The sequence below is a fragment of the Ursus americanus genome, chromosome 6 (genome assembly GCF_024610735.1).
Source record: "Ursus americanus isolate L20-20 chromosome 6, mUrsAme1.1.p, whole genome shotgun sequence".
NCBI classification, from domain to species: domain Eukaryota; kingdom Metazoa; phylum Chordata; class Mammalia; order Carnivora; family Ursidae; genus Ursus; species Ursus americanus.
This window is the reverse complement of record NC_142132.1, coordinates 1,354,025-1,371,144: the sequence shown is the minus strand read 5'-3', so window position 1 is coordinate 1,371,144 and position 17,120 is coordinate 1,354,025. Positions and strand designations below refer to the sequence as shown.

At 61.3% G+C, this 17,120-nt stretch overlaps 1 protein-coding gene across 28 annotated transcripts in view; it reads left to right on the top strand.

The window, feature by feature from the left end:
- Positions 1-17,120, top strand: part of JAKMIP3 (Janus kinase and microtubule interacting protein 3) — a 111,089-nt gene that overhangs the window by 37,673 nt on the left and 56,296 nt on the right. For all 28 annotated transcript variants that reach the window (XM_087862542.1, XM_087862546.1, XM_087862544.1 and 25 more), the window contains exon 2: positions 8,087-8,334. In XM_087862542.1, the coding sequence (XP_087718668.1) occupies positions 8,200-8,334 (135 nt within the window). In that variant the 5' untranslated portion in view covers positions 8,087-8,199. The remainder of the gene's footprint in view (positions 1-8,086; positions 8,335-17,120) is intronic.

Here is a 17,120-nt window from a genome sequence, read left to right as displayed (position 1 = left end):
CAACCCGCTGAGGCACCCCCGCGCCCCTCCTTGGTCCTGGGCCCCGGCTGAGTTGTTTGGAAAGAGGTGGTCCTTACACAGAGGCAGAGAGCTTTTGGGCAGCCTAGACCGGCCCGCTCCTGAGGCCATGCATTCGAGTCCGCTCCCCGATGCCCGAGCGTCGCAAGCTTGGGCTGTCTGCAGCGAGGGGATCCATGTGGCGCCGTCTCTCGCGGGGACAGCAGGCCTGGGCCTCTGTCAGGGAGCAGCGCTGGGTCCTCGGGGGAGGCCCTCCCTCTGGACCCTGGTTTCCTCACCTGAAGAGCTAACATTTGGTCAGTGATCCTGAGATTCTTTCCTGTGCTGGAAACCTGTGTTCACGTGTGTCCACTTTGCATGGCGGTCAGTCAGGTGACTGGTTCATCAGAAGCACAACTGTGGTTTTGTTTTGATCCCGTTATTTCTAGAACACTTGCACTGCCATCCGGAGTCATAATCGCTGCCGTGTTTTATATCTCGAAAGAGAGTTCTTGGCGTTCATGTGATCTAAGCCTTCCTCCCTGGACTGAAGGAAGTGGCTTCTACAAAAGGTGTCTTTGCTGGACAGCCGCTCCCTCCAGTACTGGCGGTGAGGACCCTTTCCTCAAACAGGCGGTTGGCCACTACGGTCATTTAACATAATGTCTCTCCTCTGCCCTGGGATGCGAGCTGGCAGATTTTAAATCACACTGTGGTTTAAACTACAGCCATCTCTATCGTAGTGATTACGAGAATCATCGTTCTTATGTAACGGTAGATACGAGTGCAAGATCTTTCCTTTGAGGGAGAAATTTCCGCTTCCTGGGAGACAGGGCGAACCTACTTTGCCCCAGTCCTCCGTTCAGTACAATAAAACACTGTGGATATCGAATCTAAAACAAACGTAAGAGGAAGGCGAAGAAGGCCAACTGGGGGCCTCGGGACGCGGGAAGACTCAGCCGTGCGGTCCCTGGGTCTTCGCTGGGGCTGAGGAAGCCAGCAGACTCAGGCAGAAAGGGCGGCACGAGGAGCCTGCCCTCTCTGGCCAACGGGGGACCGAGGAGCCTGGCCGCGCCATCCTACCGGAGATGTGCATGTGGGAAGCGAGTGCGAAAGGAAGTCAGTCGCTAACGGTCAGGGAGAGCAGGTGAGAACCACCGAGGCCGCACGCTCACTGCTGCTGGCGCGTCCACGGGGCAGCCGCTCCGGAAAGCGGCTCACGGTGTCTGGTATAACGACACCCGCCCAAGTACGAGCACGCCGGGGGCCGCAACGTGGGCGTCCCGTCAGAGGAGGGACCACTATGGTCGTCTAACACCTGAGCGCGCTTATAGCAGCCCTGGGATGACGGCCGAGCCCGCCAACGGCCCGCACGCCCTGCAGCGGCGAGTGGATTCACAGGCTGCGTGGTGTCCACGCGGGGACACTGCACACGGGTGAGCCACCAGGGCACACGACCTGGATGGACCCCCAGAATTACGCTGAAGGAGAGAGCCGATCCCGGAAGGTCACGTACTGATGGTCCCATTTCTATAACACTCCCGGAATGAGAAAATGCAGAAAAGGGGCAGATTCGCGGTTGCCAGGGGCCAAGGAGGGTTTACAGGGCGCACGAGGTGTCCTGGGGGGACGGGGTCTGCGTCCTGGGGCGGTTCTGCGCTGCAGTCTCTCAGGATGTAGCCCTCGGGGGAAGCGGCGCGGAGACACGTGGACCGTCCCTGCATCAGCTCATACAGCTGCGTGCGAATCTACAGGGAGTCACACCAAAAAGTTTACTGAAAAGTCAAGGCCCGTCAAGGCTGGAGTTTGACTCGCACTCTGGCCGTGAACCACGGGATCCCCTTTCGATAGGAAGGGAACGTGTTGTATCCGTTGTGTGGACTGGGGGCCGTGACTCACCATCAGGTTTACAGAGAACACGTGGTGTGCTGGAATCAGGGCAGACTTTGTGTGGCCGACACCGAGTCACTTCTCGGAGACGCACGGCCAGCTGTGGGAGCACCGGGTGTCCCTGTGGGACGGAGCCGCCCCTCCCCGCTGCGTGGGGCGCCTCCCAGCCTGTCCCAGTCGCTCCCTGTGAGTGCCGCTGGCCTTGGCGGCGGTGGCTCAGGGCGCAGGAAGGTGGCTACTCTGGCGCTCTGGGGTCCCGTCCTGGAGGCAAGGCGTCTGCTCCCGCCCGCAGCCATCAGGGACGCTCCCACGCCGTGACATCACGAGGCGCACTTGGACTCTCGACCTCTGCCTCTGGCTTCTAGAAAACGCACTTCCGAGTCGAGCTGAGGCCTCAGCCTCTTGGCCCCGTCAACCCTCCCGTGGGCCCTCCGTCTGTCCTGTGGCCACCTCGTGGTCAGCTGTGGGAAAGAGCCCAGCGTGCTTGAGTCTCTGCTGTGGTTCGGGGCTGCCCCAGGGTCAGTGCTCACAGTGGGTCCGCTGGGTGCAGGGACACCCCGGGCTTCTTCGCCACCGCCCAGCCCCGGGCACCCAACCCCACGTGCTGCTCCCCACCCCCTCCAGACGCTCTCCCGCCCGCCCCCAGCACGACTCCTGCCTGGAGGTGTCCAGGTGTGTATCAGACTCTTGAACCCACAAGAACGTCCAGCCATGCATGGCCAGCTGGTGTCCCTCTCCGGGTGTCTTCATGTTTTCTGGGGAAGGTGACCTTTAATGGGAGAGCTGTGTGTCACAAGGGTTACCCCAGGGCCCACACCTGGCCTGCCCCCCCACACCTCTGCCAGCCTCACTCCCAGGGCCCAGCCTGGAGAGGGGGGACCCTGAGACACTTGCCCCCGGGGCCGAGTGCCCCACCGACACCCCGCATCTGTCAGACCGCGAAGCCTGGTCCTCTGCCGGTGGAGCCTGTACACGCGGCCTTTGTCCAACTGGCAACAGGGGGTCCCCGGGGGGTTCGACAGAGTGTCTCTGACCCTCCCCCCACTGCCTGCCTCCTCGCCGCCCGCACCTCAGAGTTCCATGGAAATGATAAGGATTAGAAGCATCAGATCCATCCTTTCTTCTTTGTAGATAAAGTGTTTGACCAGGAAAGAACCCGTGTCAGACACTACCAGCTTTAGAAGGTCGAAGTCCCCTTATGACCCAGGCTGCTGGCCAAGTGCGTGGGGGCCTTGCCCGGAGCTGTTTGCACGCGGGAGATTTTCACCGAGTCTGGGTCCTTCTCCCCACCGTGCGGTGAGAGCGCGAGCTACTCACTCCACGTTGGAGAAGTCCTGGAGGCCGGCAGGGGCCCGGCAGGGGCGGCACTGACCCTATGGCTTCCTCGATAGCGGGTCAGTGGCTCGGAGGTTTGCTGCCTCCCGGGGCGATTGGCGGGCGGTGCATAGAGCTTGTCTCCCTTTCTAAACCCTCTGAACGTAAGAGCACTTACTCGGAGAAAGCAGAGCGAGCTCCTCTGTTTATTACCCCTCAGAGACCCCGAAGCAAAGGGGGGCAGACTAAGCTATTAATCTGATCATTTAATGACTTCCCGACAAAGTGTGACAGATGTGGCTGGGGGCGAATCAGCGTGGTCTGCGCGGAGCCTGAGGCGTGAACCTGACCCTGTGACTTTCTCCCACGCCCCTGCGTCTCCCAAGTAGGTTCGGGACGCTTATTGGGGAGGCGGGCTAATTCACACCAGCAAATGTTTGACATGCCCAGCGTTGTTGCGTGGACGCTGCCCCTGCTGGCCTGTGGCGGGTGGGTCCCTCAGCGCCCCCGCACCCCACCAGCCTGCGGATGCCAGACGTGGTGACTGAGCTCCGAGACGGGAAGCCGGCGTCCTGAGCAGGTCTTCAGAGTTGCTTGCTCTGAGGTTCAAGCATGTTGGCTGTGGGCCCGCCCGTGACCTGTAGGCTGGGGGGCTGGTGCAGCACCCCGGGGTGACCTGCTCTGACCCCACCGTCCACCCCCAGCCCCTGCTTCCAGCGGCTGCTGGTTCTTTCCGGCAAGGGTGAGTGGTCAGGCCAGTGCAGCCAGCGAAGGCCACCCCAAGGCCCCTGTGTCTCCCTCCGGCCGCCTCTTCTGTCTCCCAGGGTGACAGGGAAGATGTAGGATCTGTGACCTGGACACTGATGCTTCACCGGGTGTGGGCATGGAGGGAAAGGTATGGGGCGTGCAGAACCCGGAGCAGGAGACCCCAGAGCTCGCTGGGTGTGGCCTTTATCACCTGCGTGAGCCTGTCCCCAATCTGGCGGCCGAGCCTAGGAGGCGAGTTGCTTCATTCTGTTCAACTCTCATCTCTGAAGGCTTAATGCGGATGTCATTAGCACAAACAGGATACAGGGTAAGGCGTGAAAATCCCCTTTCCTTCCCCAGGGGCGGTAATCCCATCAAGGGCTCCTGGAGGAGGCCGCCAGGAATCCCAGCTGGGGTGTGTGCGGTCAGGGGACTCAGGGGAGTTATCTGGTTCCCATTCATTTCCATAATAATAAAGTCAATATGTTTATCATATTTGCCCCCAAATTGGTGTTGGAGAAAAATATTCGCTCTGACTTTAGGGAGATGTCAGGGAGAGTTCAAGACCCCTTACTGTGTGGGAAGTTCTCAGTGCAGGGTGTCCAGAACCCCAGAACCAAGGTGGAGGCAGCTCGGCTCCCAGGGATCGTGGGGGGCGGGGGGCAGGAGTGCTGAGCCCAGGCCGGAGCCCACGGTGTCTGTGTTAAGCCTTGTGGGCACGTGTTCCAGACGGGCAGTGGGGGTGGCCAGGCGGAGAGCTCGGAGGGCGCAGGGTGTCGGGGAGGGGCCCCTGTGCCGCCGTCCAGCCTGGGGGCCCAGCAGGCTCAGGGCTGTGGAACAGGTGTCTGTCTGGAACCCACACGGGGGTGTCTCCCTCCATCTGCCCCGCAGTTCGCTCCCTCTTTAGACACTTCTGATGCTGGCTGTCTGTCCAGGAAAGGCCTGCAGAGTTTCATTTTAAAATATGTTAAAAAGAGGGGTGCCTGGGGGGCTCAGTTGGGGCTGCCGTCGTTTCAGGTCATGGTCTTAGGGTCCTGGGATTAAGCCCCACATTGACTTCCTCACTCTGCAGGGAGTCCACTTCTACTTCTTCCTCTGCCCCTTCCCCCCTGCTCCTTCTCCCCCCATCTCTCCCAAATAAATAAATAAAATCTTTAAAAAAATACATAAAAAACTATGAACCCATCTACAGAAAACACTGAGTCAATAATAGTTATGGTTGGGGTGGAACGCAGCAAATGTCCAGGAGATTGGGAGTTCACTGGAATCTGGCACGGGCAGCAGGGAGATGGAGGGCCTTGACCAGGGGAGGCAGGAGGACGAGGCTGTCACCCGAGACTGGGGTCCCTCTGGGGGCGTCGAGCCGAGAGACACAACCAAGCCAGAGAACGGGAAAAGGAAGGGTTTTACCTGCAAGGAGGAAGGAGAACCCTGGAGCCTTCCCAAAGCCACGTCTCCCCCAACGACAGCACTGGGGAGGGTGGAAGCGAAGGGGGCGCACAGGCACCGAGGGCCTCGCGCCGACGGGACTCAGCGTGGAGTCGGGGCAGAGGGCATCTGAAGGTGACCGAGTGCAGGTCAGGACACGAGGCCGGCCGGGGTCGGCACCTCCATGCTCTGGCTCGGGTCGGTCCCGCATCTGAGGGCTCAGAGGGGTTGGGATCCTGCCGAGCTCACGGCTCCAGGGTCCGTCTTCCCTTGGGAACCAGCCCTGGGCGTCGTGCCCCTGATCCACTGTCCCTCGTGTGACTGGGTTCTCTCCTGTCTCACGTGGCTGTTTGTCCTTCTCTGCTTCCGCGGGATGGCCGGGGTCCTGAGATGACTTTGCTTATGGGCAGAAAGCTATGTCTGTCTGTCTTTTCCCGGGAATCTTCAAGTCTGCCCACGGGGCCAAAATGGTGGCCTAGCCTGTGCGGTGCGGAACAGCCCGCATGCGGGACCACCTGCCCTTTCAAGAGGCTCCCGCGAGCAGCGAGCAGTCAGCCTGGACGTAACCCGCCAGCAGACCGTGGCCTGGGCTCCCTCCTGCCACGGAGGCGCCCTTGCCCCCCAGGAGCTTTTTTAAAAAAACATTTACTTATTTGAAAGATAGAGAGAGCACATGCATGAGAGCGAGGGGGGGTCGACGGAGAGAGAGACTCCCCAAGAAGGAGAGAGGAGCCCGAGTTGGGGCTCGATCCCATGACCCCACGACCCTGTGATCATGACCTGAGCCAAAAATGAGAGTCAGACGCTCAACCAAATGAGCCACCCAGGCACGCCCACCCCCAAGAGCTTTTGATGACCAAGGAAGGAACTGGGGGCTTTTTCTCCAGTTTGAACAAGACTTTTAACTTTCTACACTTTCCCTCGCCCAAATGGAAACCCGCCACTGCGCGTCACCTGACCCCACCCACAAATGCAGTAGCAGAGGCTGCCCCGCGGATGAGGATACACTAGCTCTCGTGGCAGGTCACAGCAGCCAGGACCCGTTAAAGCGGCCCTTCTTCCAAAGCCGCTGCTTCCGTTTCCACGAGCAGAGCCGGTGGAAGGTAGCGCTCTCGTCGGCCACGTTTCAGGCTCCCTTTCTGCACGTGCTCGGTACCCAAACATCGCCCAGGCACGAGGGAGTCCTGCGGCTGATGAGAAGCACTGTGACGGCCCGTGGCGGCGGCTGGTCCACACCAGCCCTGGCCGCGTGGCTTTGCTGGCGGGAACAGGACCGTGGGTCTCTCGGCGCCACCTGTGAAGACTCGAGGGGAAGTGGGAAACGTCGTTGCAGGTGGGTGGAAGACACTTTTATGCAGAGCTGGAAAATCTACAAAATGGTCCCGGGGTTGACTCAGAAAATGTAACTGGAATGAAGAGCCTAGAGCTCAGCCCCGCGCCTGCATCGAATGAGCCCTTCATCTCCCGGGCAGGGGCTGTGAGCGGGAAGGGAGCCGTGGGTCAGCCGCGCAGGCTCGGGCAGAGGGACTGAGGGGCTGTGGGAATCCCTTCTGAGGCCGAGCCACTGCTGGGATACAGCCAAACGTCCTCAACTCCCTGTCCAGCGTCACGGTCCCTCCTCCTTGGAAGCGTCGCCCTTCCGGCTCTGCACCCCAGGCCAACCGTGAGCGCTCTTCCTAGGAGCCCCGCTCACTTGTGTGCCGCCCGCCCGGGCCTTCCCCGTGCACCCCCTTCTGGGGCTCTGTCCTGATTCCGTATGTTGAGGCCTTGGGGAGGAGGAAGGACGCGGGCACTCACTTGGAGAGCACGTCCCTAGAAGTGACAGCGTCCTGGCCTGCGCCCAGGCCAAACTTTGACCTGATACCCCAGCTTCTGGAGGCACCTTCCTGGCCTGTCAGCTAGGGCAGGTGGGGGGCACCAGGCACCTCTGTGGCTCGGGTCACTGTCCTGATGTCCAAAGTGCAGGAAGGAAGCCACGTCCTTGTCCCCGCTTTGTGCCGGTGAGGGAACGGAGGCACGGGGTTTCCCAGGTCGTGAGTGTGGAGCGGACCCAAGCCCCGTCCCTGCCGCTGAATCCAGGCCCACACTGTCTACACAGTTGTCGACTGGCCTGCTTCCCACACTTGGTGCAGGCACGTGTGAGGAAGGGAATGCAGCCCAGGCCTGGGGAGGCAGCGGGAAGTCCCAGCGTGGTGCTGGGCGATGGCTGGGCCGGCCCGGGGCAGGGTGCCTGCCCGTGTGGTGGTTGAGGCTGCACGTTCCCCCCATAAGTTGGCTCAGGGTGAGCGTGCACGTCCTCCCCAGGCGAACATCTTGGGTCCCCTGGAGGGGCCTGGGGGTCCCAGCCTCCACCCCACTCTCCAAGAAGCACCTGGTTCACACCCACCATTGCCACTGGGGCCACACACCCAGATATGAAATTGGGCATTGACGTTGGGTCCTCGACCTCTTATTTCAAAGGGGCAGAAAGACCACCTCCAAAGCACTCCTTATGTGCCGGGCACGGGGACCTGCTCTACGGGGGGACCCGTCACAGGTGCCGTACGGAGGGCAGAGGGCCTCTGCGGTCTGCGGCTGGGGCCGGGCGTGAGGTCTGGACGGCTTCCTCAGGGTGCAGGACGCCAGCCTTGCCCCACCCGGCCACACGCAGCCCAAGCTCCTGCCGAGGGAGCGGGAGGCCGGTCTGCTCACAGGTGTGCTTTCCCTCCAGGTGAGCAAGAAAATGTAGCAGAGCCGCAGCGAGCGCTACCTGCCCGAGCTTGCTGTGGACAGCCCAGCCCAGACGCGCGGCCCAGCCCAGGCCCCCCTCGGGCCGCCCTCACCATGTCCAAGAAGGGCACGGGCGGCAGAGGCAAGGGGGACAAGGCGGAACTCCTCGCTGCTCTGCAGGCTGCCAACGAGGAGCTGCGGGCCAAGCTCACCGACATCCAGATCGAGCTGCAGCAGGAGAAGAGCAAGGTGGGCCCCCCACGCCGCTGCCCCCTCCCCACCTCTCCACACCTTCCTGGGCCCTGGGGTCTGCCCAGCTGGTCCTGGGGTCTGCGGGGGCTCTCAGGGCAGCTGGGGAAGACAGAGAGCTCTGGGAAGAGGGCAGTGGGGGCGGGGGGCCGTGAGATGGGGACCATCCTGGTTCAGTGCCGGGGCCACCACAGGGACCTTGGCCAGTGGCGCCATCCTGGGAAATGTCCCCTGAACGGGTGACAGTGGAATGACCTCTGCATGGATAAAGGAAACAGGCTGGGCTTAGTGCTTCCAGGTGCCGTTAGAAACCCTGGGGCGGGCCCATGGGGTGGCAGACACTCGGGACCCCGACCCCCGTGGGCAGGCCTGAGACAGCCCCACCCAGACAGCCAGCACTTGGGGCCCTTGAGGCCTGCGGGGGAGGCGGGGCTTGTGCTGAGGCCTCTGGAAGGAGTGTGAGGGCTGGTCACGGGACAGCCTGCTCTGCGCCAGGCCAGGCCCGGGTAGGGGCGTTCCACTGGCCCGCTGTCCTCTCCCTCTGTCAGAACCTCTGCCCTCGCGCCCCTCACTGGAGGCCTCCTGGGAATGTGGAAGCGGGTGGGTCTGGAGGGGTCCTGCCCAGTGCAGAGCTCTTCTGGGAGGCGGTGGGGGAGGGGAATCGGGTTGTTTGGGTCCAGGTTTCTCACCACCGCGTGACCCAACCCGGTTAAATCATAAAAGGAGTGCGTGAGTACGTAAGTCACAGTCCCTGACTCGTGATAACCACGTGAAATTCAGACGCAGCGTCCGTCGGTATAGTGGTGTTAGGACACAGCCGTGCCCACCCATTTACTTGCCATCTGCTGGCTGAGCCTGTGGTCCATGCTGGTCACCTACCCTCTCCCTGCTCTGTAGAAAGGGGACAGGACCAGGACCGGTGGTGCTGGGGAGGAACAGCTCGAGGGGCCCCAGGGATGGGCCTGCAGCTCGGATAGCATAGGCTGCTGTCACAGTGACCGTGTGGCCTCTCCCGTGGCCAGGCCTCCTCTGTGGGCCCGCAGGACAGTCGGAGCCATGGGGCCACGGTTGGGACCAGGGAGTCAGGGAGCTTCGATGCCAGCACTTGCTGTGGGTCAGGCGGTCACTAAGTCATCAGGCCGGCACCAAGAAGCCCAGACAGTGGCCTGGGGGGAGCCTGGGGTGAAGGTGCAAACGTCCTGAGGCCCAGGACGGAGGGTCCCCCCCCACGTGCTGCGTCATCCTCGAGGTCATCCCACACCACGGTTGCAGCTGCAGGCCGAGCCTCAGACCGTGTTCGTGGGTCGGGCCTGGGATAAAGCGCTTTGAGAGAGTATTGTCCGTCCATCGCTCAGAAGCACGACACGTGGACATCGGAATGTGGTACTTGCCACGTCTGCAGACCCTGCCCATTACGGCGGCATTGTACTCTTTCACGTGCACTTTAAGCGACGCCCACCTGTCCTGCAACGGCCCAGGGGTGGGGGTGCCGGAAGGGGGCGGACTCCTGGCATGCCATCAGCGCCCGGTGGTCGGGGTTGGAGCTCGCGCCCTCTCACTGCCAGCCAAAGACCCCAGGGCTGGCGGAGATCCTGCAGCCCGGGCCCTGTTCTTATTTATGTTTTGGAAAGATGGTCCTCTTGGTACAAAATTCAGAAGGAACAAGAGAGAAGGCCCGAGTCCCCGCTCTGGAGGGTTTGTGTTCAGGTCCTTGCCGTCCAGATGACAGCAGGCCACACACTGGGTGCTCTGGTCTCCTTACCTGCACACTGGCGCTTGGGTCGCTCCGCGTGCAGCACTGGAGTGGGCCTGGCGCTCCTCCCATGCGGACGTGCCCACGTTCCTCCTGCCCGTGGCATCCAGGGTGTTTCCAACATTAGGCCCACACGGTGGCCCGGCCGTGAGCATCCTTGTGTGCACGTCTGAGGCCACGGGCCAGGACGCTCTTCCAGGTGGGTCAGAGCACACATGTGTGTGCGGGGATCACACCAGAGCACGGCGCTCCCCCAGACATCCCAGTCGCCGTGGCTGAGAAGATGGCTGAAATCTTATCTCTGCACGTGGTGAGTCCCCTGTTTCCAGACTTGCTGCTCATGGGTTTCCTGTGACTCTTGTTAGAAATGGGGCCGCTAGCCTCACCTTGGCCTGTGGGACTCACCTTGACCTGTGGGAGCCCTTCCCAGGGTGCCGGGAGGTCCTGCTCTGAAGCCAGCGGCTTTGGGCCTCACGGCTTGGAATAGCCTTCCCGCAGCCTCAGCCGCCGGGAGCTGCCCGTCTCCCCTGTGGGTCTGGGCTGTGCTGCAATGTGGGGGTGCAGGGAGCAGAGCCCCACGGGCCACACGAGAGAGGTGACAGACTCGGAGTGCTCGATTTCCTACATTCAAGAGACTTCCAGGTGGCAGAGAGGGTAGTGATTCCTCATCGTCTTCTCGCCATCCAGCCCATGTTGCTAGTCCGGAGGGTGGGAAGGAGCGGCCAAGGGCACCCTAGCCACCGAGACCCAGGGACATTCTCTGAGCCCGAGCCTCCCCCTCCCCCACCTCCGGGCTCCCACTGCCAGACCTGCACCTTCCCGCCAAGCATCATTAAAACACTCTAGTTTTTTTTTAAGCGCGTTCGTGTGTGTCTGTAGATGGTAATATGTCGGACCGGCGGGTCCCCACCACCCAGAACTAACGTGTACCATTGTCTTTTGGGATTCAAATATGAAAGTTCTAGACCCTCACAGACACACTGTCCTTCCTCTGTCCTCCCGCGTGGGGCTGGTCCAAGCGCAGCTTCACCCATACCCACCAAGAGGCCTGGACCTTCCCGGGCCCAGCGTCCTTACAGGACTGAGAACGTGGCGCTGGCCTCCTGGAACGGGCGTGAGGAGGGGAGTGGGCTCCAAAGTGGGCTCAGCTCAGGGAGCTGCTCAGGGGTCCCCAGCATGCCGGTGGGGTTCACGTTTCCTTTCTTTCTTTTTTTCTTTTTCTTTAAGATTTATTTAATTATTTTAGAGAGAGAGAGAGCGTGCAGGGGGAGGAGCAGTGGGAGAGGGAGAGACAAGCAGACTCCCCGCTGAGTGCAGAGCCCTACGTGGGACTCGATCTCACGATCCTGATGTGATGACCTGAGCTGAAACCAAGAGTCGAACGCTTCACTGTCTACGCCACCCAGGCGCCCCCGGGGTTCACATTTCCATCCCCATGTCCACCCGCGGTGACGAGCTGGGAGCAGGATGTTTGGGTGGTTGAAACGCCCCCGGGCCCCTTTCCAGATCCCGCCTGCACTCGCCCGTCTCCCCCAGCAGCCAGGTCATAAATGAAGTTGCCCTCGGACAATGAGCGGGTGTCTCCCGCCGAGGCTTCGGCAGCCCTCTGTCCGCGCAGCCCAGCGCAACAGCCCTCACCACGAAATGCCGCCAGTGTTGCCGCACAGCGCGTGCCTCGGTCATGGTGACATGGGGGATGGGAAACACGAATCCAGTAATCATGACTGTCAACAGCTTTGTCCTTCTCAGTCCTGAAATCTTGGCACGTGCCACAGTTAATGTCACTGTTGGAACCGCGGGACAAAACCGTGGGACCAGACCCAGGCCGTGGGATTGGAGATTTCTGTCTGGTTTTCGGCATATTCCAGGTGTTCTGGAAGCACACAAGGAGGAGGGCCTGGTCTGGACCTCACGGCGGAAGTCTGGGGACAGTCAGCAGGACCCGTCCCCACCCGCAAACCTGGCTGGGTGGCGGGAGTCTGACGGAGGCCGAGGAGGGGCTCGTACCCCACTGGTGCCCGGCGCCCACCCTTCACCAGGAATTCCCAGCAAACCTCTGGAGCAGCAACATCTCGTTTTGCAGACTGCAGTTGCGGGGTGGACGAGGCCCCGGCAAAGCACGGAAAGACGCCAGTAAACGTAGCTGCTGCGAGCTTCGGGCTGTGGATTTCGGGCCGATGGTTAGTTTATCACGGAGGGATGCTTGAGCGAATGGAGACTTGACCGTGAAGAAGGAAATGCTGTAAATAAACATAGGACTCCCCTGCTGCCGCCCTTTGTCGGGAGATTGCAGTGGGACCATCTCTGGTGAAGAAGCTTCCAGAAAGAGGGAGCCAGCTCTGCAGGGGGAGGAGCTCACATGGAAGGCCTCGCAGGAGCTGCGTAGAAATGAACTCAGCGTTTCTTAAGCAGAGTGCGGCGCTGGGAGCATGAACATAGACAGTGAGGTAGAAGAAGCATGGGGCCTAAGGCCCCGTGTTTCCACCAGGACGCCAAGGCTTCGGCTCCAGTCCCAGCATAGAGCAGCCCCCACAGCCTGCACTCACGGGGTCCCGCCCACACCCGTGCCCCCAGCTAACGAGCTCCCCTGGGGCCAGGTGGGAGGAATGGACATGCAAGCCTTACACCTGCTGTTAGGAAGCGGCTCCTGCTTTAACCGGGAAGGGGTTTCCCCCTTCCCCAGGCCACAGACTGACACTCGGGAAACACTGGGTGCCTGTGTGCCCCCAGGCTGTGTCCCAGTGGAGGGAGACACCGAGGAACGGGAACCAGGTGTCTGGGGGAGGTAAAGCCAGGCAGGCAGTCATGTCAGCGGTGATGCAATCAAGGAGGGCCTCTCGGGAGAGGTGGCCCTGGACAGAGACCAGAATGACCGAAAGAAGGTGGTCTGTGGGTGGCTCCTTTTGGACAGGGATCCCCTGTTGCAGCGGCAGGAAAGGTGGCCCCGAGGTCAGGCCATGGAGGGCCGTGCAGGTGGGGGCAGGGAGGGAGCCCAATAATGTACGGTCTGGACCAGGACGCTGGGAGAGCGGTGGTGGGGGAGTCCTAACGCAGATCAGGACCCACTAGGGGACCGTGAGCTTACTGACAATTGCTTTCAGACTGTGCGGTGTCCTGGTCACGAGGTCGGTGTAGTTCTCACTGCAGTTCGTACTAGAAAACGTGAAGGTTGCTGTCTTTCAAAACCCGGTGAGGTGGGGAGGAGGGGCTAGGAATACCAAGCTTTCTGCCTCTTTGTGTCGAGGCCAAGGAGGGAAGGAGGCGGGCTGGGGCGGGACTGCAGGGTGGGCAGCCTCGGCCGGTCCGAGGGGAGTGGTGGCGTCTGCATGACATCCACGGAAGGTGTGGGAGTTGATAATGGGGAGTTATCCCCAAATCCCAGTTGTTTCCAGACCTCCCATGGAAAAGAATCTTCCACTCCTCCAGGCCCAGAAACACCGAGTCCCCACCATAGCTTGCGAGGGGCTCCGGGGGTGCCTGCGGGCTCTTCCTCCTGGTTAGGCGAGACACAGACAGAAATCTCACTGGAAATACGGCCTCTTGGGACTTTGCAGGTAAAAACGGGGCAGGAAGGAACCACAGCGAGCAAAGTAATGAGCCAGAGAAAAAAGTGCCTTCTTCTTAGAGCCAGCACCTTGAAAGAACGACCAAGACAGTGTTCCGGAAACTGGCCACGCACAGCTCGTGTGTAAGATAAGGGACATGTATTCAACTCTTCAAAGCAAGGCCTTCCTGTCCGTCAGTCAGGAGGTGGGACAGTGCCACTGTTGGCATGGGTCAGCGCCCCAGCTGGGGAGAGGACAGGCGGGCGAGCGTGCGTGCCCTGCTCTGCTGCGGGGCCTCACGCACACGACCTCGTCCTCAATAGCCCGTCTCTGAGGGTGACCCCGAATTAGAGGAAAGGTCGTTTCCAGTAGAAAATTAGCATGACGAAAGGTGCCCACGAGCAGTGCAACTGGGTCCCAGCGGCGCGGTTTGCCCACGTAATTTAAAATTCCATAGACCGCTGAGCAAATTTGTGAACCAGTATTTGAGAGCTATAAACGTGTTGTGGCCCCATAAAGGATTATGGCTTCCAACCATACGCGGGTTCGGAACGGAGTGCCCAGGCCCCTGGTGAGATGACACGCAGGACTCGTGGCCACATAGTCGGCGCATCGGGCCTGCCCGGCGCTGCCGCGGTCTGAACGCACAACCCCACCTGCAGGGCCCAAGGCTGTGCTGCGAGGGCTTATTACAGACACGCCTTTTCTCTGCCATTCAAATCAATACCACGACCTTAGCTGCTAACACACCGTGAGTCAGATGCCGACGGTCCGCATGCAACAGCTGGTAAGACTCCGGGTACGTCTCCATTCCGCTCGGGAGCGGGTTGGTGGGAGACCCGTCTCCTGGCGTCCTGGCCGGGCACCTCTCTGCCGTTCCAGCTTGTTGGTCCCTCTTCATGACGTCCGGTCAGGACTGCAGATGGTGGCCACCCCGTCCTGTGAGCACCTGCTGTCTGCCAGGCCTGTGTGGGTCACGGGCCAGGCCTGGGCCATCCCCGTGGGGCTGCGGTCTGGTCGTAGTGCCCATCCCCGTGGGCCCTGTGTGTCCAGAGCAGTTCTGAGCCATGTGGATGGCCGGCTGAGTGGGGGGGTCCTGCCGTCCTGGAGCCCTCTCCTCTGGGGGAGGGGCTGGGACTTGGGGGTCATGCCGGGGCCCACCCTGTCACCAGCTCCACGGTTTTTGCAAGGACTGTGGGCAGCACTGAACCTAGTTTCTTTCTGAACACAGTCTGAGGGTGGCGAGGCCGCAGGACCCCCACCACCTGTGCTCCGTGGCCTGATTGGCCTTGTTAGGGCAGAGCAGCGGGAAAATGAAGAGATTCCCTGGAATCCCTCAAGAAAAAGAACGAGAGCTCCAAGAGCAGGGCAGGGCCTGCCACAGCCACGGGAGCCGACCACGAAGACACAGCACGGCCATAACACACTGGGAAGGGAACAGGGAAAACAACTGTTCTCCGGGATCCTTACTGTGGGAAGGGCGTGAACGCTGCAGCTCCTGTGTTCCCAGCGACTGCGCATCTCGTGTGGATAAAGGAGTAGTTATGAGATGTTCTCCCCCATCAGCCCCGGTTTCCTTGAGAACCAGATTCTCCGTGTGTGGGGACGGAGGCACGCAGGCTACGTGGGGGAAGTTGATCAGAAGCCCGGGTTTGAGTTGGAAACCATATTGGAAATTGGAAATGCTAGCGGGAATTAGAGGCATTTCATCTCGCATACAGCGCGGTAGATGCCGTGTCTCTGTCCACTGGGAGGCCTGCAGCCCGGCCTCCGGAGCAGTCCTGGGCCCTGCTGGGGCCTCGAAATGCCACCCCCACTGACAGAAGTCAGGGCGCCTGGGGAACAGTCTGGGGCAGGAGGCGAGCAGCTGGGCCCGGATCGCCCGACCTGCAGCGAGCGTGAGACAACCAGGGTCATGGCACGTCTAAAGGCTTCAGGGCCGGCTCTCACTGGCCCAGCTGGACGCTCTGAGCCTCAGTGAGGATGAGACCAGCAGTGACCCGAATCCCGCCAGCTATGCTCAAACCCACACGTTCCTAGTCAGACAAGTAATCGGGTTCCTGCCAGGCCCACGGGGAGCCCGCTGGTCCTTTGAAACTGGACGAATGGAAGGAATGAATCGAGAAGGCCACCTGCCTTTCCTCTGGGCAGCCTATCGCCTGGAGGGGAGATCCACCCGCGATGTCTGGAAACGCACAGCCACGGCCCCACGAGTCAGGAGCCCCGGCCGCGGAGCCGCCAGCAGCGTGCGGCCACGTCAGCCGGACTTTCCTGAGGTCCCCGGAGGCCGCGGTCCGTGGCAGAGGCAGCGGTGGGAGCGCGGAGCATATATGGGACACCTCGGAGCCCAAGGATGCCATAGGGCTGGTCTTCCCGTTCAGTGGGTCTGGCTCGGAATTGCAGTGAATGTCTCCTGGGAGCGCCATGCACGTTGCTTGTGCGTCTTTCTTCAGTAACTGCGGGGGCCGTGGCAGACGACCCTGACTCTGAAGGGGCCGTGGCCACCATTTGCTCCATCTGAGCCCATTGCTCCAACCTGCCCGCAGCATCCTGGAACGCACAGGGCAGGGGCTTGGTGTGGGTCTGAGTTTCCACCGGGCCCTTCCTGCATGCAGCAGGGACAGTCACGGGCACTGGACAGAAGGGCAACTATGCGGCAGGTGTGGGCGCTGTGTCTCTGAAAGGCTTAGACCACAGTCAGAACCAGACCCTGCCCAGGGCTGAGATTCCCCCTCCGCCTCCCTCCTGCTCCAATAAGCACCTGCTCTGTGACCACCTTGCTCTTCTGTCTGCTGATTCCCATCCAAGAGGCCACTGGCTCCCCTACGTCCAGCTGCGGGACCCCCCGCCCCACCGTGGGGGCTGAAATGGCTAGAGAGTGGCCTCCTCAAGAGTACAGATTGCTCACACACCCCCCCCGCCCAGGACTGAGAACCACCATCAAAATCTTGCTTTCCCACGTCTTCAGCTTAAACTGGAGAAAAGGGCAGCTCATCTTCAATGAGAAGGGAGTGGGTGCTGGTGCGCTAGGCTTCACAGCAGCCCCATTCTTTGGTGGGAACCCGGACAGCCAGGCAGAGCCTCGCTCCGCCCCGCGAGCGCCTGGGCCATTGTCAGGGGCTAGAAGGCTCAAACCCAGAGCTCGGCGACCAGACGTTGTGCCGGCACTGTGGAATCTGAGCCGTCCTGAGGGCAGCTCGGGGTGGACCCCGCTGGACACCGGACCACCAGCCGGAGCACCAGCGGAGTGAGTCAGGTCACATGTGCGTCCTGATGGGGAGTAACCGAGGGTGCCGAGGACGTGGCCTCCCGTGCTGTGTGTGTCCCGGGACGCTTGCTCTGACGGGGTGGACACCACAGTCCCGGAGAGACGGATGAATAAGGCACTTTGAGGGGGTTGCTGTGAGAAAGGGGCACAAAGTGGCGGGCTCAGCGTGCGGAGGCAGGGCTGGGCGTCTGGGGGCTGCCGGCCAGTCTGGAGGGGGGCA